The 24,242-nt window shown below is 44.9% G+C and overlaps 1 protein-coding gene across 1 annotated transcript in view; it reads left to right on the top strand.

Moving 5' to 3' along the window:
• LOC126109650 (short neuropeptide F) overlaps positions 1-24,242 on the top strand; it is a 693,796-nt gene that overhangs the window by 639,882 nt on the left and 29,672 nt on the right. Inside the window, exon 3 of the mRNA XM_049914699.1 lies at positions 20,846-20,997. Within this exon, the coding sequence (XP_049770656.1) occupies positions 20,846-20,997 (152 nt within the window). The remainder of the gene's footprint in view (positions 1-20,845; positions 20,998-24,242) is intronic.

Below are 24,242 nucleotides of genomic sequence, written 5' to 3' on the forward strand. Positions count from 1 at the left end.
GTAGACACGAAGAACAAGGATGTAGAATCTCGATAAAGTTTATTTAATTTAAAAAGCTTTAAGAGTTTTGAAATAAACATTTGGGTGACTGTTCAGCATGAATTCATTGTTACATGTATCTGCGTCCGATTGAAGTGTAGTGCAGCATTCAATAAAAATTCGGCTTGCCCTAATAAGGCGTAACTAACTTCCTGAGATGTTGGTTGTGGTAACAGGCTAACCTCGAGCGTAACCGGAAGTCCAGGTTACGTTGGTAGATGACAGTTCTGTTATGAATTGGTGAAACCAACGACTATCGTGTCATGAGAGTTACTGCCGCGTAATTTACACGTTTTGGATTTCGGCGAATGTTTATTTTCGTCATGTTGATGGCATAATGAACAACAGCGTACGAGCAGTATCGTTAAGTTCAATATTCCCACTGCGTATAGCCGTACTGAGTGGGACGGCGACGGCTCATCCGTTTCAGAATGGGGGCCGGCCAGAGGATCGAACCGTGAACCCTGTTGTTGCCAGACAGAGTGTGCACATCCAGCAACGGCGCACGGTCACAATAGAGGTGACCGGTGGTTAATTAAGCTGTGTCTACTCGCTACGCTGGTTTGATATTCTTGCTCACACACACACACAAACACACACACACACACACACACAAACACACACACACACACAACACTTCATTCACTAGCTCATAAAGCCCATGCACATCCGGAGAAACGTCAAATGATAAGTTTAAATACACGATTATTACATATTTTCTGTGATGAGTTGATCAAAGAGCAGTAGTGCACTTATAATAGTGCACTGGACTCGCATTCGGGAGGACGATGGTTCAATCCCATGTCCGGCCATCCTGATTTAGGTTTTACGTGATTTCCCTAAATCGCTCTAGGCAAATGCCGGGATGGTTCCTTCGAAAGGGCACGGCAGACTTCCTTCCCTAATCCGATGAGACCGATGACCTCGCTGTCTGGTCTTCTCCCCGAAACAACCCCAACTTATAATAGTGGGAGAACATGACAGGTATGCAATAGGTTCACAAGGAACTATCATAGGGTGTTAGCCTTTCTGTCTACGCAGATTTAGCGAGAAGTAAAGCACACCAACCACAAATTTGGAAAGGGAATTCAATCAGGTGACGCCGAGGAAATTAGATTGAGAAATGAGACCCTAAAAGTGGTTGATGAATTTTGCTAATTGGGCAGCAAAATAATTGTTTACGGCTGAAATAGAGAGCATGTAAAATACACACTGCCAATAATAAGAAAATATTTTTTTTAAAAAGAGAGATCTGTTAAGATCGAATATAAATTGAAGTATTAGGAAGTCTTTTCTCAAGGTGCTTGTGTGGAGTGTAGCCTTGTACAGAAGTGTAACGTAGACAGTTCAGGTGAGAAGAGAACACAAGCTTTTGAAATGTGGTGCCCCAGGTGGATGCTGAAGATAGGTGCTAAAATCGAGCAACTGATGAGGCACTGAATTGTCTGCAACTCCTTTATTCTGGACGCTCATCATACTCACCACGGGCTCTACCACACAAACACGCGCACACACACACACACACACACATATATATATATATATATATATATATATATATATATATATATATATATATATATATATATATATATGTGTGTGTGTGTGTGTGTGTGTGTGTGTGTGTGTGTGTGTGTGTGTGTGTGTGGTAGAGCCCATGGCATGATGAGCGTTCAGAATAAAGGCTGAAAGCAAGGGGGAACTACAGCCGTAATTTTTCCCGAGGGCATGCAGCTTTACTGTATGGTTACATGATGATGGCGTCCTCTTGGGTAAAATATTCCGGAGATAAAATAGTCCCCCATTCGGATCTCCGGGCGAGGACTACTCAGGAGGACGTCGTTATCAGGAGAAAGAAAATTGGCGTTCTACGGATTGGAGCGTGGAATGTCAGATCCCTTAATCGAGCAGCTAGGTTAGAAAATTAAAAAGGGAAATGGATAGGTTAAAGTTAGATATAGTAGCAATTAGTGAAGTTCGGTGGCAGGAGGAACAAGACAAATAGGGGTAATGCAGGAGTAGGTTTAATAATGAATAAAAAAATAGGAGTGGGGGTAAACCACTACAAACAGTATAGCGAACGCCTTATTGTGGCCTAGATAGACTCGAAGCCCACGCCTACTACAGTAGTACACGTTTATATGCCAACTAGCTCTGCATATGACGAAGAAATTGAAGAAATGTATGATAAAATAAAAGAAATTATTCAGATAGTGAAGGGATACGAAAATTTAATAGTAATGGGTGACTGGAATTCGGTAGTAGGAAAAGGGAGAGAAGGAAACATAGTAGGTGAAAATGGATTGGGGCTAAGAAATGAAACAGGAAGCCACCTGGTAGAATTTTTCACAGAGCACAACCTAATCATAGCTAACACTTGGTTCAAGAATCATAAAAGAAGGTTGTATACATGGAAGAAGCCTGGAGATACTGACAGGTATCAGATTGATTATATAATGGTAAGACAAAGATTTAGAAACCAGGTTTTAAATTGTAAGACATTTCCAGGGGCAGATGTGGACTCTGACCACAATCTATTGGTTATAAACTGTAGATTAAAACTGAAGAAACTGTAAGAAGGTGGGAATTTCAGGAGATGGGACTTGGATAAACTGAAAGAACCAGAGGTTGTACAGAGTTTCAGGGAGAGCATAAGGGAACAATTGACAGGAATGGGGGAAAGAAATACAGTAGAAGAAGAATGGGTAGCTTTGAGAGATGAAGTAGTGAAGACAGCAGAGGATCAAGTAGGTAAAAAGACGAGGGCTAGTAGAAATCCTTGGGTACAGAAGAAATATTGAATTTAATTGGTGAAAGTAGGAAATATAAAAATGCAGTAAATGAAGCAGGCAAAAAGGAATACAAACGTCTAAAAAATGAGATTGACAGGAAGTGCAAAATGGCTAAGCAGGGATGGCTAGAGGACAAATGTAAGGATGTAGAGGCAAATATCACACAGTCACCCGTCGAGGTTGAATAGGCTTCTCGATTGGAAAATGCGGATTCTCAGTCCCCCAAATGCGCCAATTTTGCTAATTGACGAACGCATCCAAATGAAAGTGGGCTTCGTCGCTAAACCAAACCATTGCGTGTGCATACTAATTCCCATTATGGCCTGCGGTCAACCGTGCAGTTTGGACGTCCTATCTCAAACCGCTCAGAAGTTATGACGATTTTATTTCGCATAGTTCAATAACTGTCACCCAGTCTATGGGTGAACCGTTGTTGTATCCAAAAATCTCGAGAAGTTCTTGTCCGATTTACTTCAAATGTTCACACAGTGCTTTAATGAGTGTTGGGACCGAAGTGGGCTACAATTTGTCGATATACAGGGTGTTACAAAAAGGTAAGGCCAAACTTTCAGGACACATTCCTCACATACATATAAAGGAAAGATGTTATGTGGACATGTGTCCGCAAACGCTTAATTTCCATGTTAGAGCTCATTTTAGTTTCGTCAGTATGTACTGTACTTCCTCGATTCACCGCCATGATTTCATACGGGATACTCTACCTGTGCTGCTAGAACATGTGGCTTTACAAGTACGACACAACATGTGGTTCATGCACGATGGAGCTCCTGCACATTTCAGTCGAAGTGTTCGTACGCTTCTCAACAACAGGTTCGGTGACCGATGGATTGGTACCAATTCCATGGCCTCCATGCTCTCCTGACCTCAACCCTCTTGACTTTCATTTATGGGGGCATTTGAAAGCTCTTGTCTACGCAACATCGGTACCAAATGTAGAGACTCTTCGTGCTCGTATTGTGGACGGCTGTGATACAATACGCCATTCTCCAGGGCTGCATCAATGCTTCAGGGAGTCCATGCGACGGAGGGTGGATTCATGTATCCTCACTAACGGAGGACATTTTGAACATTTCCTGTAACGAAGTGTTTGAAGTCACGCTGGTACGTTCTGTTGCTGTGTGTTTCCATGGCATGATTAATGTGATTTGAACAGAAGTAATAAAATGAGCTCTAACATGGAAAGTAAGCGTTTCCAGACACATGTTACATAACATATTTTCTTTCTTTGTGTGTGAGGAATGTTTCCTGAAAGTTTGGCCGTACCTTTTTGTAACATCCTGTATATTGTTGTTAGCGAAAGTCTCGAACATTTATTGGCCGACTTATTTCATATTTTTACACGACGCTCTTGTGAACATTTATATTGAAATGGGCTCTACAGTCTTTTTAGCAGCAAGGTACAGGTCTTCTGTTAAAATGGAGTACGAGAAAGGAAATGCTGCCCTGTGAAAATGGGCGGTTTCGTTTTCTTTCTCACTGCCAGTTTTAAGTATAATAGTGGCGAATTTAAACCAGTAGACACACATTGCTTCTCCCACCTGTATTCTTTCCCATTGTGTAACTACAAACAAAAAACTGTGTACACAGCAATGTGCTACTTTGTTGTTTTTTTTCTCGCACTTGGTTGTAACAGAAAACAGGAATTTCTGTTTATGGCTTATAGGCTTGAGATCAGAATAGTACTATGGGATCTGAATCGTGCGAAACTTCGTAATCCTATCAGTTCCCTGATCAAAACTATACAAAATACTGTCATCGAAGTTACTATCCCCACCGATCTAGCAGCTGGAGCGTTCTTTCCTAACCAGTTTACCCATTCACTTTAAGCGACTTCAGTTGCCAGTGATGGTTTCGTTTGCAATAACAATAAACAGGGCTGAAGGTTGGAGGGAGGATGGGAGGGAGGGAGAGGAGAAGGACGAAATGGGCATATAGAGGGAGAAGAAAGAGGTAGACATAGAGTGTGGGAGTTTGTAACGGAACATATTAAAGGCTTTACTGTACCGAAGTATGCGATACCCTCCAAATTCAACTAGTTTAACGAGTATTTATGATTATAGAAAAGTTATTGTGTATGTTAACAATGATTGCATAACATGTCTGCATAAACAGTCAACCCATTAAATTATACTGAATAACTGACCCACACAAAAGTTTATATCACTTGATCACTGATACAGCAAATGTCATCATGTAAAAACACTAAGTTCATCTTAAATAATTAATATGAAGTACGAAAAATAGTGGCCAACTTAGGTATTTTGGATCTCCTTAAATAAAAATCACCCAGTGAAACCTATTTGTTCACTAGGACGGTTTTCACTCAGTATTCACGTAATCAATCCTATTTTAGACGAAAACCAATGTTGTAACAATTTTTGTAACAAAGAATTATTCTGTCAAGTCAACAAATCTGTCTGTCATTTTAATAACATGTTAAATTATGTCACTCGATGCAAATTAATAACTTTTCTGCACAAATTATGATAACAGATGTACATGTGACTTGTAAACTATATCTCTTTTTAGTAGTTCTTTGACAGTGTTATAAATACAAGCAGCAAGAACGGTCGGGAGGCAGTCAGAATGTCACTTTGGTAGAGTGTGTTTGTGTGTTATTGTTTGAGGTGGATAAACAATGCAAAGAACATGTAACGGAAATACTACTTTGTCTTGTGTCATGGTCTTTGGTGGACAGTGGAATTAAGATGGCCACCAGAGTAATAAATATTTGAGGTTTACATATTTGTTGGTTTCGCTCGTTCTTTATCATAAAAAGCATATAAAAAACACGGGACCTCATGTTTTTAACCCTAGACAACCAGATTTAGAGCCAGCATCAGCATCGAGAGACAGCAGCGATCCAGCAAGTAACAGCGATTACCACAACACAATGCATTTTAATGGCGCCAACCTAACATCAAGTGCTAACAAGCTCCGTAAATGGGAGTGAAATAGTGCGATTATAGCAATTAGCTATATCTACGATCAGGCGACCATTACAAGTTGGAGTGGGAGAAAGGAGAGGAGGTGATGGACAGTACAATGTGGGGAAAAGGAAGAGATCGACAGAGAGGGTGGGGAGCAGGAGATTAGAACGTATATCCAATTCTTGTAAATATTTAGCAACTTCGAAGCATCGCCGAGTTTGCTAGTATTGTTTATAAATTCACTGTGGGATACGACGCGTGTGAGAAAGGTAATGAGACTTGTCTACAAAGTTTTTATTTATTTTTTAACAAAAGTATTGCCCTCTTCAGAGTAGTTCCTTTGGGCAGCTGTACACCAGCGGAGTAGTCGTTGCCAGTCTTGGTAGCAGCGCTGAAAAGCTTCAACTGGTAGGGCCTTTAACATGTCGGTATATTCCTTTTCAATGTTATCCTGAGTCCCAAAATGACGTCCTTTTACGACCTTTTTCAATTTCGAGACAGTCACAAAGACCCAGATCAAGTGAATAGGACGGGGGGGGGGGGGGGGGGGGACAGGTTGTTGAACAACAGGACGGCCTTTTGGGGTTAAAACTTTCGTGATGGAAGTGGCCATGTGACAGGGGGCATTATCATGACGCAGCCTCCACTTGTCTACAATGTCCAGTCTCACTCGATCGATCTTTTTCCTGAACCTCTGAAGAACATCTTTATAAAACTCTTGGCTGACTCTTTGTCATGGAGGAACAATCACTGCATTCAGGTATCTCTGAGCAAGGTTCATCTGATGGTTCCAATGGCTCTAAGCACTATGGGACTAAACATCTGAGGTCATCAGTCCCCTAGACTACAACTATTTAATCCTAACTAACCTAAGGACATCACACACATCCATGCCCGAGGCAGGATTCGAACCTGCCACCGTTGCAGCAGCAGCAAGGTTCATCTCCAGCATGTTCTCATCCTTCCAGAAACTGATTTGTGCCAGCGATCAACCTGTGCTCTAGATAAGGAATGTTCCCCATACGTGTGTTTCAACTTTTCAAAGGAAAGACTCGCGGATTTCCCAAGTTTAACGCAAAACTTGATGGCCGTTGCTCTAAATTTCGCTGTTCCCTTTTCGTAACACATAACAAAAACACGACTTCACTAACGGCACTCTCAAAAATTACGTGATGGCTGTACAGAGCTGAAACCTGGACTGAGCATCTGCAAGGAGTGAACACACCGGTCCGGGGGATCAGAACAACACAGTGTTGCCAGATCGCTGACAGTGTTGTCAGTCTCGTTACTTTCCTCACAGACCTTGGATACTGACACCGAGCAAGGTGGCGCTGTGGTCAGTAAAAAATGCCTCTAAGCACTATGGGCCTTAACAGCTGAGGGTATCAGTCCCCTAAACTTAGAACTACTTAAACCTAATTAACCAAAGGACATCACACACATCCATGCCCGAGGCTGGATTCGAACCTGCGACCGTAGCAGCCTCTTGGATCCGGATTGAAGCGCCTAGAACAGCTCGTCCACCGCGGCCGGCTGAGGTCAGTACATTGGATTCACTTTCTGAAGGATGACGGTTGAAACTCGTGCCCTGCTATCGAAATTTAGGTTTCCTAAAATTTCCCTAAATATAAGTGCTGAGATGGTTTCCTTCAAAGGGCACAGCCATTTTCCCAACCCATCCTCGGGTTGGATGTCTGATCTCTAATGATCATGCTGTCGACGCCACCTTCAATTCGCATCTTCTCTCCTTCCTTCCTGATATGGACCTCAGCCATAAATAATGGCAAGGAACAGTCTGTGAGAAACAGAAAATTTGAATGTAAAACATGGTATGTGATGTGCTTTATTGGCATTCGTTGATAGTTCAGAATTTCAAATTGTCGTTAATGCACACTTTGTCAGGTTGGTTGGTTGATTCGGGAAAGGAGACCAAACAGCGAGGTTATAGGTCCCATCGGATTGGGGAACGCCCGCATCTCGTGGTCGTGCGGTAGCGTTCCCGGGTTCGATTCCCGGCGGGGTCAGGGATTTTCTCTGCCTCGTGATGGCTGGGTGTTGTGTGCTGTCCTTAGGTTAGTTAGGTTTAAGTAGTTCTAAGTTCTAGGGGACTTATGACCACAGCCGTTGAGTCCCATCCATAGTGCTCAGAGCCATTTGGATTGGGAAACGCAGTCGGCCGTGCCCTTCCACAGGAACCATTCCGGCATTTACCTGAGCGATTTAGGGAGACCACGGAAAACCTAAATCAGGATGTCCGGACGCGGGTTTGAACCGTCGTCCTACCGGATGCGAGGCCAATGTGCTAACTACTACGGCAAATCGATCGGTCTTTAAAAAAATGTTCAAATGTGTGTGAAATCTTATGGGACTTAACTGCTAAGGTCATCATTCCCTAAGCTTACACTATCCTAAAGACCAATACACACACCCATGCCTGAGAGAGGACTCGAACCTCCGCCAGGACCAGCCGCACAGTCCATGGCTCGGTCTTTGTCAGGACGTGTGCATGTAAACAGTAGTAAGTGCTGCCAGTGGTAGTAACGTGTGCAAAGTTCGTGCCAGAAAAATGCTTTTCATGGACGATTTGTTGCAAATCCCAGAATGGTGCAGGTGACTAGGTCTCAGACGAAGATACTGAATATGTTCCTGAAAGTAAATGCACTCCAAAAGTTGTCGCTAATCAGGTAATCCTAATCGTGATTTACGCAAGAAAAATGTGTTCATTCGTGTCCCTTACCGCTGTCCACATGAATTTACTTGACAGTGTCATGGCAGAAAGATTAAGAGCTATCGTTGACATTATCCACATAAAATATTAATACAACATTGACATTGTATTGAATCATAGATTAATTCTGAGGTTGTTATGGTTTATTATTCGAAAAGTTGTTAATGAAGTTTTAGTACAGCAATTGAAACAGTTCAGACATTTTAAATTTGATATTTGAGGAATATCACAATGATGTCTTATTAACTCTCCGAGCAAGTAAACAATGGTAAGTCAATGCTAAGCCATGTTAACTGCACTCAGTTTGCTAGTAATCAGTGTTAAGTGCCCGTTGATGTATTATTAAGAAAAAATTTTGGATAGATCTTAAGATCTTAACAGTAGGTAAAAAAATTACCACGGGTTCTTGAAATATCTTATTCATGAGATTGTATTGGTACTTCACTGCTAAGTTTCTGAAAACAACCAACTTACCATTGTTTACAGCCGAGGTCTTCATACCCGTACACTGCGAGCAAAAACTTTATGATCACAGCCAACAGCGAGAATGAATGATTCTAGGTTAGTTTAAAAAAAAAACTTGTTCTACTGCCTGTCAGACATTTGTCGTACTTGGGTAATAGAACAAAAATATTAGTTGATGCACACTGAACTACTTCCTAAGTCACTGACAGCTATACTATACATCTATGCTAGTAATAATACTGTAAAACTATCGTGTCTGTCTGTCAGTCTTTGGACCAAAACAACTTGACAGATTTTCATTGGTTTTTGCAGAAAACGAAGGTATCGTGACTTAAAGTTTTAGTAAAACCGTCTCGTCTGTCTGTCTAAACATGCTGATCTGCAAAACTACATGAGAGATTGTTATGGGGTTTTCACTGGTATGTTCAGCGCAGCTAGGGACACCTTATAGGCTTTATTTCGTTACAGTCTGACTTAGGATATCCCACATCTCCTGGAAACCACTGAACCGATTTCAACCAAACTTGGTACACATATCACTTACTATCTGGAAAGAATTGCTGCGGTGGTAAGAACCACGGGAGCGGGAAGGGCAAAAAAGAAACGTAACAAAATCACGAGGAAAATAGGTCGTGTTGGAACCCTATTTCCCAGGAACTTCGCCCAGTGTAAGATAGGTCAAAGTAAGCGAAGAAGTGTTTCGGCTTATGCGTAGATACTCGATCGTTTCTAAAAAAAATGACGTTATAAATTTTCGAGCTAGTTTCGAGGTATTTTATGTGCCTTTCATCGCGAGATGTCCTCAGACGAAATGATGGCACAGTGGTAAGCGTCGAAACTTCTTAATTTTGAGCCCCGCGTTCGAAACCCGATTATTACTTTTATTTTTATTTTCATTTATATAACATGTCTACAGAAGATTTCTGCACGAATGTTTTGCAGTGTATGTTGATATAACGTTATCCTTATTCGTTTACTAATTGTATATCAGATGAATGAGGAAATTATTTTCAACTGTTTTCGGTGAAATTCCTATAGTGCATATTGATACGTAATGAACTGCGTCAGTCTCCGGAAAAGTGATGCATTAGGCATGATTTGCCGCGAAATTATTGCCAGCGCGCTAAATGTTCACCAATGTTTCCGGCGTTTCTATCCCGAGTGATTCATCCGAAAAAACATTACTGTGGCAAACGTGCCTTCGCACGATGCACGTTGTGTTCGGAATATTTGTGTTTACAATGTTTCTATGTTCGGTATCATCCAAGGGAACGCAGAAAATCTTGCTGATGAATAAACATGCGAATAAAATATAAGAATTACTATAACAATAATTTGAGAATGAAATAACAGAATATCAGAGTTAAAAAAGACTGGAAACCCTCAACATGCCATGCACACGTATATTATACAATAAATGTATGGAATTTATTGTGAAATACAGATGTAATTTTACGATTAATATAAAGCCATCGTATTCCGTAATTCGATTAGAAGTATTCATGTAGTAACCTTGTACAGACATGGGAAGATAAATAGAAATAATAAAAATAAAATAAATAAAAACAGCATTCGGATCTAGAACATGGGTCGCAGAATTATTAAGCCGCGACGCTAATCATTGTGTCACCATTTGATCTGAGAACACTGCGCGGTAAAAGGCAAATACAGTACCTCAAAAATACCTCGAAAACTTTGGCCACTGTTTTGTCAGAAATAGTCGAGCATCTACTATAAGCCGAGACACGTATTCGCTTACTTTGACTCCTCTTCCACTGGGCGAAGCTGCTGAGAAACTGGGTTCCGACACGGCAGTGCTCTTCTCGCCAGCATAGAATCTTACAGGGACTCCGTCGGATCCTGGGATTTTGTTCAATTTTAACTACGTCAGTTCTTTTTCGACGTCATTGACTTAAATATCTACACTCCTGGAAATGGAAAAAAGAACACATTGACACCGGTGTGTCAGACCCACCATACTTGCTCCGGACACTGCGAGAGGGCTGTACAAGCAATGATCACATGCACGGCACAGCGGACACACCAGGAACCGCGGTGTTGGCCGTCGAATGGCGCTAGCTGCGCAGCATTTGTGCACCGCCGCCGTCAGTGTCAGCCAGTTTGCCGTGGCATACGGAGCTCCATCGCAGTCTTTAACACTGGTAGCATGCCGCGACAGCGTGGACGTGAACCGTATGTGCAGTTGACGGACTTTGAGCGAGGGCGTATAGTGGGCATGCGGGAGGCCGGGTGGACGTACCGCCGAATTGCTCAACACGTGTGGCGTGAGGTCTCCACAGTACATCGATGTTGTCGCCAGTGGTCGGCGGAAGGTGCACGTGCCCGTCGACCTGGGACCGGACCGCAGCGACGCACGGATGCACGCCAAGACCGTAGCATCCTACGCAGTGCCGTAGAGGACCGCACCGCCACTTCCCAGCAAATTAGGGACACTGTTGCTCCTGGGGTATCGGCGAGGACCATTCGCAACCGTCTCCATGAAGCTGGGCTACGGTCCCGCACACCGTTAGGCCGTCTTCCGCTCACGCCCCAACATCGTGCAGCCCGCCTCCAGTGGTGTCGCGACAGGCGTGAATGGAGGGACGAATGGAGACGTGTCGTCTTCAGCGATGAGAGTCGCTTCTGCCTTGGTGCCAATGATGGTCGTATGCGTGTTTGGCGCCGTGCAGGTGAGCGCCACAATCAGGACTGCATACGACCGAGGCACACAGGGCCAACACCCGGCATCATGGTGTGGGGAGCGATCTCCTACACTGGCCGTACACCACTGGTGATCGTCGAGGAGACACTGAATAGTGCACGGTACATCCAAACCGTCATCGAACCCATCGTTCTACCATTCCTAGACCGGCAAGGGAACTTGCTGTTCCAACAGGACAATGCACGTCCGCATGTATGCCGTGCCACCCAACGTCCTCTAGAAGGTGTAAGTCAACTACCCTGGCCAGCAAGATCTCCGGATCTGTCCCCCATTGAGCATGTTTGAGACTGGATGAAGCGTCGTCTCACGCGGTCTGCACGTCCAGCACGAACGCTGGTCCAACTGAGGCGCCAGGTGGAAATGGCATGGCAAGCCGTTCCACCGGACTACATCCAGCATCTCTACGATCGTCTCCATGGGAGAATAGCAGCCTGCATTGCTGCGAAAGGTGGATATACACTGCACTAGTGCCGACATTGTGCATGCTCTGTTGCCTGTGTCTATGTGCCTGTGGTTCTGTCAGTGTGATCATGTGATGTATCTGACCCCAGGAATGTGTCAATAAAGTTTCCCCTTCCTGGGACAATGAATTCACGGTGTTCTTATTTCAATTTCCAGGAGTGTATTTCACACATATTTCCAGTGGTACGAGAACTAAATCTGGGTACTGCTCCTGGTTATTCCGCTGTAATGGAACATTTAAAAACGAAGTTAAGCATTTCTGCCTTTGCTTTACTATCCTTAATTTCAGTTGTCTCGTCCGCGAGTGACTGGACGCTAACTTTTTTTGCCGTTAACAGAAATTCTTTGTGAAAGATAATTTACGACTTTACGTTACAATTAGGGGCAGCAACTTTAGTTAATCGTCAGAGACAAAAAAATAAATATTGCACACAGAATATACTCTGAGGTGACAAAAATCGTGGAATACCTCTTCGTATGGTGTCGGAGTCTTCTATGACTGGAAGAAGGCCAGAGAACGATGGCGCAGCTACTTCAAGAAAATCTCAACAGAATAGTTCCCTTATCCACCAATACCCGCCGGCCATGCTGTTGAAGGGTCCGTAAGAGAAATTGCAGTCGAAGAGGTCAAGACTGGTTTGAGGGAAATGAAGCCTGGGAAAGCCACCAGTCCATATGACCTCCCAGAAGAGTTATGGTATTCCCATCATTGGAAGGCAGCCGAATGGTTAAATGAAGTCTTCGACAAGAGGGATAAACACCAGCTGGTTGGCAGCAGAGCATCACCGTGCCTATCTTTAACAAGTAGGGAAATCCCGCTGAGTGCACAAACTACCGTCCAGTGCGACGTCTCTGCCTCAACATGAAAATCTTTGACCGTGTTGTGGACCAAAGGATCCGTGAGATCACACAGATTTCCAGAAACCGAGCTGGATCTGTGAAGAACTGCGGCACAACTGATGCGACTCATGCTGCAGGACTACTAATCGAGAAACATCATGAGAAAGCCAAGCCGCTGCATCCAGCATTCCTGGAATTCGAAAAGGCCTTTGATCGGGTGCCACACAGTCTTATCTGGCTAGCACTTCAGACAGCATGAAGTGCCAGAGTAGCTTACTAAGTGGGTGCAGTTACACTCCTGGAAATTGAAATAAGAACACCGTGAATTCATTGTCCCAGGAAGGGGAAACTTTATTGACACATTCCTGGGGTCAGATACATCACATGATCACACTGACAGAACCACAGGCACATAGACACAGGCAACAGAGCATGCACAATGTCGGCACTAGTACAGTGTATATCCACCTTTCGCAGCAATGCAGGCTGCTATTCTCCCATGGAGACGATCGTAGAGATGCTGGATGTAGTCCCGTGGAACGGCTTGCCATGCCATTTCCACCTGGCGCATCAGTTGGACCAGCGTTCGTGCTGGACTTGCAGACCGCTTGAGACGACGCTTCATCCAGTCCCAAACATGCTCAATGGAGGACAGATCCGGAGATCTTGCTGGCCAGGGTAGTTGACTTACACCTTCTAGAGCACGTTGGGTGGCACGGGATACATGCGGACGTGCATTGTCCTGTTGGAACAGCAAGTTCCCTTGCCGGTCTAGGAATGGTAGAACGATGGGTTCGATGACGGTTTGGATGTACCGAGCACTATTCAGTGTCCACTCGACGATCAACAGTGGTGTACGGCCAGTGTAGGAGATCGCTCCCCACACCATGATGCCGGGTGTTGGCCCTGTGTGCCTCGGTCGTATGCAGTCCTGATTGTGGCGCTCACCTGCACGGCGCCAAACACGCATACGACCATCATTGGCACCAAGGCAGAAGCGACTCTCATCGCTGAAGACGACACGTCTCCATTCGTCCCTCCATTCACGCCTGTCGCGACACCACTGGAGGCGGGCTGCACGATGTTGGGGCGTGAGCGGAAGACGGCCTAACGGTGTGCGGGACCGTAGCCCAGCTTCATGGAGACGGTTGCGAATGGTCCTCGCCGATACCCCAGGAGCAACAGTGTCCCTAATTTGCTGGGAAGTGGCGGTGCGGTCCCCTACGGCACTGCGTAGGATCCTACGGTCTTGGCGTGCATCCGTGCGTCGCTGCGGTCCGGTCCCAGGTCGACGGGCACGTGCACCTTCCGCCGACCACTGGCGACAACATCGATGTACTGTGGAGACCTCACGCCCCACGTGTTGAGCAATTCGGCGGTACGTCCACCCGGCCTCCCGCATGCCCACTATACGCCCTCGCTCAAAGTCCGTCAACTGCACATACGGTTCACGTCCACGCTGTTGCGGCATGCTACCAGTGTTAAAGACTGCGATGGAGCTCCGTATGCCACGGCAAACTGGCTGACACTGACGGCGGCGGTGCACAAATGCTGCGCAGCTAGCGCCATTCGACAGCCAACACCGCGGTTCCTGGTGTGTCCACTGTGCTGTGTGTGTGATCATTGCTTGTACAGCCCTCTCGCAGTGTCCGGAGCAAGTATGGTGGGTCTGACACACCGGTGTCAATGTGTTCTTTTTTCCATTTCCAGGAGTGTACTTTATGCACAGCCAAGAAGTTGTGTCCGTACAACCGCAGGACTATCCAAGGACTTCCCCATCACAGTCTGCGCCCATCAAGGTTCTGCATTATCACCACTTCTGTCCATTCTCAAACTGGACACCGTGACAGCTGACCTGCACCGACCATTGCCTTGGACCCTACTTTATGCTGAGGACGTGATGCTGGCAGCAGAAAACATGCTTGAACTGCAGAGCCTAACTCAAGAATGGAGTGACCGGCTGGCGCAACTCGTTTTGCGCCTTAATTTCAAGAAAACCGGGTACTGACATCAGACAGACATGAAATGGGAACCATCACGATTAATAGTGAAGATCTGACTCGTGTGATGAAGTTTAAGTACCATGGTTCCACGATCACCGACTCACCGGAGAGGTCAACACCAGAGCAGCCTGGATGAAGTGGCGAACAACAACGGGAGTCACTTGCGAGCGCAGGATGAAAGATAATTTAAAATAAAAAATCTATTGTAGTGTCATCCGACCAGTCGCCTTGTATGGTTGTGAGTGCTGGCCGACTACAGTTGAGACAGAACGCCGCCCAAGTGTAATGGAAACGAAGGTGGTTCAAAAATGGCTCTGAGCACTATGGGACTCAACTTCTGAGGTCATCAGTCCCCTAGAACTTAGAACTACTTAAACCTAACTAACCTAAGGACATAACACACATCCATGCCCGAGGCAGGATTCGAACCTGCGACCGTAGCGGTCGCGCGGTTCCAGACTGTAGCGCCTAGAACCGCTCGGCCAACACGGCCGGCTAAACGAAGATGCTAAGGCAGACAGCAGGCCTCAGTAAGTTAGATCACGTTTCTAATGACAGCGTTAGGAAACAGTTTGGTGCTGCACCGATCCAAGACAAGATGCCTGAGAGTCGTCTTCAATGGTTTGGGCATGTTTTACGGACCGGTGATGACTCTATTGCCTAGGCGGATTACACACTTGAAGTCGTCGGTAGTAGACCCAAAGGACATTGGGCTGATACGATTCATAAACACCTTAAATGCGTGAACATCCACCCAGATGCAGCCCGTGGTAGAGCGGAATGGAGACAACGGACCCCTGTAGCGCACCCCGCAGTCATGCGGAACAAACGCTGAAGGAAAAGAAGAAGAAGAATAAGTGCAGCAAATCGACGAGGTATGGACTCAGCAAGTCTTTGGAAGTCCCCCTGGACATATTTGAGCCATGCTGCCTCTGTAGCCGTCCATAATTGCGAAAGTATTGCCGGTGCAGGATTTTTTCCACGAATCGACCTCTTGATTATATCCCATAAATGTTCGGTGGCATTCATGTCAGGCGATCTGGATGGGCAAATTATTCGCTCGAATTGTCCAGAATGTTCTTAAAATCAATAACGGACAACGGTGACCTAATGACATGTTCGGGAACATGAAGTCCATGGAAGGCTACAAATGGTCTCCAAGCAGCCAAACATAACAACTTCCTGTTCAGTTGAACCAGACAACCCACCCAGTCCATTGTCCAGAACGTTCTTACAATCAATCACGGACAACTGTGACCTAATGACATGTTCGGGAACATGAAGTCCATAGAAGGCTACAAATGGTCTCCAAGTAGCCAATCATAACCACTTCCTGTTCAGTTGAACCAGACAACCCACCCAGTCCAATGTCCAGAACGTTCTTAAAATCAATCACGGACAACTGTGACCTAATGACATGTTCGGGAACATGAAGTCCATAGAAGGCTACAAATGGTCTCCAAGTAGCCAAACATAACAACTTCCTGTTCAGTTGAACCAGAGAACCCACACAGTCCATTGTCCAGAACGTTCTTAAAATCAGTCACGGACGACTGTGACCTAATGACATGTTCGGGAACATGAAGTCCATAGAAGGCTACAAATTGTCTCCAAGTAGCCAATCATAACCACTTCCTGTTCAGTTGAACCAGACAACCCACCCAGTCCAATGTCCAGAACGTTCTTAAAATCAGTCACGGACAACTGTGACCTAATGACATGTTCGGGAACATGAAGTCCATGGAAGGCTACAAATGGTCTCCAAGTAGCCAATCATAACCACTTCCTGTTCAGTTGAACCAGACAACCCACCCAGTCCAATGTCCAGAACGTTCTTAAAATCAGTCACGGACGACTGTGACCTAATGACATGTTCGGGAACATGAAGTCCATGGAAGGCTACAAATGGTCTCCAAGTAGCCAAACATAACCACTTCCTGTTCAGTTGAACCAGACAACCCACCCAGTCCATTGTCCAGAACGTTCTTAAAATCAATCATGGACAACTGTGACCTAATGACATGTTCGGGAACATGAAGTCCATGGAAGGCTACAAATGGTCTCCAAGTAGCCAAACATAACCACTTCCTGTTCAGTTGAACCAGACAACCCACCCAGTCCATTGTCCAGAACGTTCTTAAAATCAATCACGGACAACTGTGACCTAATGACATGTTCGGGAACATGAAGTCCATGGAAGGCTACAAATGGTCTCCAAGTAGCCAATCATAACCACTTCCTGTTCAGTTGAACCAGACAACCCACACAGTCCATTGTCCAGAACGTTCTTAAAATCAATCACGGACAACTGTGACCTAATGACATGTTCGGGAACATGAAGTCCATGGAAGGCTACAAATGGTCTCCAAGTAGCCAATCATAACCACTTCCTGTTCAGTTGAACCAGACAACCCACACAGTCCATTGTCCAGAACGTTCTTAAAATCAATCACGGACAACTGTGACCTAATGACATGTTCGGGAACATGAAGTCCATGGAAGGCTACAAATGGTCTCCAAGTAGCCAAACATAACCACTTCCTGTTCAGTTGAACCAGACAACCCACCCAGTCCATTGTCCAGAACGTTCTTAAAATCAATCATGGACAACTGTGACCTAATGACATGTTCGGGAACATGAAGTCCATGGAAGGCTACAAATGGTCTCCAAGTAGCCAAACATAACCACTTCCTGTTCAGTTGAACCAGACAACCCACCCAGTCCATTGTCCAGAACGTTCTTAAAATCAATCACGGACAACTGTGACCTAATGACATGTTCGGGAACATGAAGTCCATGGAAGGCTACAAATGGTCTCCAAGTAGCCAATCATAACCACTTCCTGTTCAGTTGAACCAGACAACCCACACAGTCCATTGTCCAGAACGTTCTTAAAATCAATCACGGACAACTGTGACCTAATGACATGTTCGGGAACATGAAGTCCATGGAAGGCTACAAATGGTCTCCAAGTAGCCAATCATAACCACTTCCTGTTCAGTTGAACCAGACAACCCACACAGTCCATTGTCCAGAACGTTCTTAAAATCAATCACGGACAACTGTGACCTAATGACATGTTCGGGAACATGAAGTCCATGGAAGGCTACAAATGGTCTCCAAGTAGCCAAACATAACCACTTCCTGTTCAGTTGAACCAGACAACCCACCCAGTCCATTGTCCAGAACGTTCTTAAAATCAATCATGGACAACTGTGACCTAATGACATGTTCGGGAACATGAAGTCCATGGAAGGCTACAAATGGTCTCCACGTAGCCAATCATAACCACTTCCTGTTCAGTTGAACCAGACAACCCACACAGTCCATTGTCCAGAACGTTCTTAAAATCAGTCACGGACAACTGTGACCTAATGACATGTTCGGGAACATGAAGTCCATGGAAGGCTACAAATGGTCTCCAAGTAGCCAATCATAACCACTTCCTGTTCAGTTGAACCAGACAACCCACCCAGTCCAATGTCCAGAACGTTCTTAAAATCAATCACGGACAACTGTGACCTAATGACATGTTCGGGAACATGAAGTCCATGGAAGGCTACAAATGGTCTCCAAGTAGCCAAACATAACCACTTCCTGTTCAGTTGAACCAGACAACCCACCCAGCATATTCCGTGTCACACCATTATAGACACACTACCAAGTTGCACAGTGCCTTCTCGACAACTTAGGTCCCTGGATACGTGGGGTGTGGGCCACACTCGAACACTTGCACTTACGAACTGAGCCGACCTGGGTGGCCGAGCGGTTCTAGGCGCTACAGTCTGGAACCGCGCAAACGCTACGGTCGCAGGTTCGAATCCTGCCTCGGGCGTGGATGTGTGTAATGTCCTTAGGTTATTTAGGTTTAAGTAGTTCTAGGTTCTAGGGGACTGGTTACCTCAGATGTTAAGTCCCACAGTGCTCAGAGCCATTTGAACCATTTTGAACTTACGAACTGAAATTGGGACTAATCTGACAAGGCCACTGTTTTCGAGTCGTCTAGGGTCCAAGCGATATAGACACGAGCCCGGGAGAGGCGCTGCAGGGTATGTCGTGCTGTTAACAAAGGCACTCGTGTCGGTTGTCTGCTGCCGTACTCCATTAACGCCAAATTTCGCAGCACTGCCCTAATGGATAGGTTCGTCGTACGTATCAAATCTATTTCTTCGGTTATATCACGCATTGCTGCTTGTCTGTTAGCACTGACAACTGTAACCAAACGCTGCTACTTTCGGTCGTCAGCGGCAGCCGTCGGCTGCTGCGTTGTCCGAGGTGAGAGCTAATGCCTCAGATTTGGTATTCGCGGCACAGTCTTGTACTGTGGTTCTCGGAATACTAAATTCCGAAACGATTTCCGAAATGGAATGTCCCAGCTCCAACTAGCATCCCGCGTTGAGAGTCTTTTAACTCCCGTCATGTGACCACAAACACCTCAGACACCTACCCACATGAATCACCTGAGTACAAAGAACAGCTTCGCAAATGCAGTGCCCATTTATACAGGGTTATTAGAAATGATTGAAGCGATTTCACAGCTCTACAATAACTTTAATATTTGAGATATTTTCACAATGCTTTGCACACACATACAAAAACTCAAAAAAATTTTTTAGGCATTCACAAATGTTCGATATGTGCCCCTTTAGTGATTCGGCAGACATCAAGCCGATAATCAAGTTCCTCCCACACTCGGCGCAGCATGTCCCCATCAATGAGTTCGAAAGCATTGTTGATGCGAGCTCGCAGTTCTGGCACGTTTCTTGGTTTTTTTTTTTTTTTTTTTGGTCATCAGTCTACTGACTGGTTTGATGCGGCCCGCCACGAATTCCTTTCCTGTGCTAACCTCTTCATCTCAGAGTAGCACTTGCAACCTAGATCCTCAATTATTTGCTTGACGCATTCCAATCTCTGTCTTCCTCTACAGTTTTTGCCCTCTACAGCTCCCTCTAGTACCATGGAAGTCATTCCCTCATGTCTTAGCAGATGTCCTATCATCCTTTCCCTTCTCCTTATCACTGTTTTCCACATATTCCTTTCCTCTTCGATTCTGCGTAGAACCTCCTCATTCCTTTCTTGGTAGAGGAGGTTTAAGCACTGAATCTTTCACATCACTATGCGTGAAACTTGCCCGTACGCGTTCAACCGTTTCTTTGGTCACTGCAGGCCGACCCGTTGATTTCCCCTTACAGAAGGATCCAGAAGCTTTAAACTGCGCATACCATCGCCGAATGGAGTTAGCAGTTGGTGGATCTTTGTTGAACTTCATCCTGAAATGTCGTTGCACTGTTATGACTGACTGATGTGAGTGCATTTCAAGCACGACATACGCTTTCTCGACTCCTGTCGCCATTTTGTCTCACTGCGCTCTCGAGCGCTCTGGCGGCAGAAACCTGAAGTGCGGCTTCAGCCGAAGAAAACTTTATGAGTTTTTCTACGTATCTGTAGTGTGTCGTGACCATATGTCAATGAATGGAGCTACAGTGAATTTACGAAATCGCTTCAATCATTTGTAATAACCCTGTATCATGTTTTCGCGATACTGCCGCCATCTGTAGGCTACCTGACTGTAGTTTACTGTCTGCTGCCATAGCCCATTCACACCAGATTTCGCGGCACTGCCATGATGGGTCGTCGATTTCTGTGATTATATCACGCAGTGTTGCTTGTCTGTTAGCACTGACTATATACTGCCGCTATCTGTATATGTGCATACCGCTGTCCCACCTCAGCCTACTTCACTGTGTGATACAGACGCTGCATGTAGAGTATATGCTACATAAGGGCTGAGGAGGTGAAATGAGTACTGACATGTGCATGTGTGCTTCCACATGTGTTGCAGACGTGCGCGACCTGTACGAGCTGCTTCTGCAGCGCGAGGCGGAGGGCGCCCGTCTCGCCGCCGCTGCCGACGACCACCAGCTGGTGCGCAAGTCCAACCGATCGCCATCCCTGCGACTGCGCTTCGGACGCCGATCTGACCCTCTCTTCGGGGTGAGTACTGAACCAAGCTCTAGTCAGGTACAGTCGACACTGCACCTAGTAGCAGGAATCTCCATCGACAATCTCTACTATGCACTGAACTTCGTAGTCAGGGCATAACATTTTGAAAATATAACATTTTGAAAATAAGACCAATTCTGAAGTAAGTCACTTAGTGCTGCTTAATTTTGCATAATCCCTAACTGAGCGAGGTGGCACACTAGACTCGCTTTCAGGAGGACCACGGTTCAAACCCGAGTCCGGCCATCCTGATTTAGGTTTTCCATGATTTCCCTAACACTGGCGTCAAGCAAATGCCGGGATGGTTCCTTCGAAAGGGCACGGCCGACTTCCTCCCCATCCTTCCCTAATCCGATGCGACCGATGACCTCGCTGTTTCGTCCCTTCCCTCAAATCAAACAACCAACCGTAATCCGCAGATGACAATGTACGGTCAGTTCGTGATCAATTTTTCGGTAGATGGGAACCAGTTAGTTCAGCAAATACTGTACTCATGGTGGTAGTATTTTACCTACCAGATAGTTTGTCTTCCCAGTCTCCTTTCTGATCAGAACATGACTTGATTTTGTATTTTCGTCCGGTCTCATTTTAGTTACTTGCCTTACATGACTCTTTGTTAATTTGTACAGATTGCATCTGATGATGGAGCTAAAATGCTGCGAAACCGGTCGTGCTTTGTAGATGTTGTTGTTGTTGTTGTTGTGGTCACCAGTCCTGAGACTGGTTTGATGCAGCTCTCCATGCTACTCTATCCTGTGCAAGCTTCTTCATCTCCCAGTACCTACTGCAACCTACATCCTTCTGAATCTGCTTAGTGTATTCATCTCTTGGTCTCCCCCTACGATTTTTACCCTCCACGCTGCCCTCCAATACTAAATTGGTGATCCCTTGATGCCTCAGAACATGTCCTACCAACCGATCCCTTCTTCTGGTCAAGTTGTGCCACAAACTTCTCTTCTCCCAAATCCTATTCAATACTTCCTCATTAGTTATGTGATTTACCCATCTAATCTTCAGCATTCTTCTGTAGCACGCTTTGTAGATAAAGTACATACAACTGAAGCGGTTTTATCTCCAAAATCTCTGCTATGCTATTTTCGGAATCTTACTAACAGCCCCAGAAAATTCTGACTTCGTAATTGTGTCCCACAAGGCTGTGTCCTTGGTCCTTGTTGTTGGTAATACGAATGTACAGGGTGGTTAAAACCAAACTGCTTGAATGGGCCCCCATGGAAAATGTGTGATCGTAGGACAATGAAACTTTGTCGAAAGATTTGTAAAGACACGCAGAAGAGAAATAACTAATAAATCAGTGAAAGGAACACATGAGAGTATAACATTCCATAAATGCGTACCACATCTACGTTCCATGTCACAAACGTTGCTCAGTGTGACGACCATCGGCATCCACGACAAACTGAAACCGCGCTAGAAATACCTAACTGCAGTTCTTCGCAGCAGTTTTCGAACGGTGAACCAGGGACACAGCTCGTGCACTGCCCGAACATCGACCATTGCACCAGTATTCTCAGCCATGACAACATTAATTTCTTCAACAGTTTGTGGTAGAATTGGCCATCGACCTCTCCCAGAAGTAATTCCCAAATAGCCAGTTAATTTGAACTTCCAAATCATGTTATTCAGCCACGCTGCAGAAAGAAGACTTCTCCGTATTCCTTTTCATGCGTCGATACTCGGGAAATGCAGCAACACTGTTGCTTTGATAAAACAGTTTTGCGGGTAAAGCCCTGCTTAACATGGCCAGACCCACGTTGACTGTCTGCAAGTGTAATGCACAATGATGATTGTCTTTCAACCCTACGTCGCCGTACCAGTAAAGCCACATAAAGGCAAGCAGCGGCGCTGACACTACAAACAACGCAAATCCTGCAGCGCACAGTTTCAAAGTCATTCCAAGAAAACTGGGTACCCATACGGTAAATATTTTTCCCTCAACACTAGCTGAAGTAGCGAAATTTTAATTATAGCCACCACGTGAATAATTTTCATGTCTTTTCTTCATGGTGTGAATTTATTCTCACATTTGACACGAAAATTCTACAGACGTGTTAGACCAAATATCGTAACCCTAGAGTCAGAAATACATTTTTACGTAATTCTTATGCTATTAGTTATGTTATTTAATTGTAATTTAATCTTGCCTTTAAATTTTTTGAATTTCTAGGAAGGAGGAGAGAAAAGGGATTTTTTTTTACTACAAAACGTATGATCTATGAAAGTAATAGCAATAATGACACATTCTAATACAGTATTTCGTATATATTGCTTTAGACAAGCTGTCAATGAGCTTAAAGTGCACATACCGTAAGTACATACACTATCTGGTCAAAGATTTCCGGACACCTATTAGTCAATATAGTTTGTGTCCATCCTCTGTTTCTCTCATGGTTTGAACTCTGTTTGGGACACGTCCAATGAGGTGTCTTAATGTAGTTCCTTAGACGTTCCCGGCGATTCGGTGACATTTGGTGGAATCGGATTTGAGTAGACAAGCGTGAAAAATAAGAAAACACTAATTTCATACAAGGTGTTATTTATTTGAAAAAATTCAGTTACAACAGAGTACTCCATCAGTTTACAGTTAGTTTAAATTTTCAGCTCTTAATGAGATGAGATCAATCTGACCTTTGAGTCCATTCTTTCTGAAATATTAGGTTCCAAACTTGAAACTTTCACTCTGAAATCCGACCGAATGTCGAACCGATTCCTATATTTGCTTTTCTTGAAACACAAGGAAGAAAATGCTTGCTCACGCCGATATGTGGTTGCAAATGGAAGGATCTTTTTCATTGCGTTATCTCCAAGTTTTTTGTAGTCCTTGCGTGCTGATGCCCAGAAGTCTGTAATTTTATCACCGATGAAAATGTTTATCTTCGTACCACAGCTGGACAGATCCACAAGTTGCTCTTCTTCAGTGAGGCCTTGGATTTTGTCTATTTCTTCACAGCTGAAGGAATTTCGAATCCATCTGTCGTCAGGGTCGGGTTCAGGGAAGTACTCTCTAAAAGTGGTGGCTAGGGCGCGTAGATGCTCAGCTACATTGATCTTGGATCTGCTCAGGTAGACTCTCCTCTGGTTACTCCAAGAATCGTTTTAAAGTAGAAAAGTTAGTTAGTGACTCGTTTTCTATCCTTGACGCCCAGATCTGACACTTTTTGGCCATGCGAGTTTCTGTGTAAATTGACTGTCGGTTGTCAGCTGCAGAGAGGCAGCGC

This window comes from Schistocerca cancellata, chromosome 12 (genome assembly GCF_023864275.1).
Source record: "Schistocerca cancellata isolate TAMUIC-IGC-003103 chromosome 12, iqSchCanc2.1, whole genome shotgun sequence".
In the NCBI taxonomy this organism is placed as follows: Eukaryota; Metazoa; Arthropoda; class Insecta; order Orthoptera; family Acrididae; genus Schistocerca; species Schistocerca cancellata.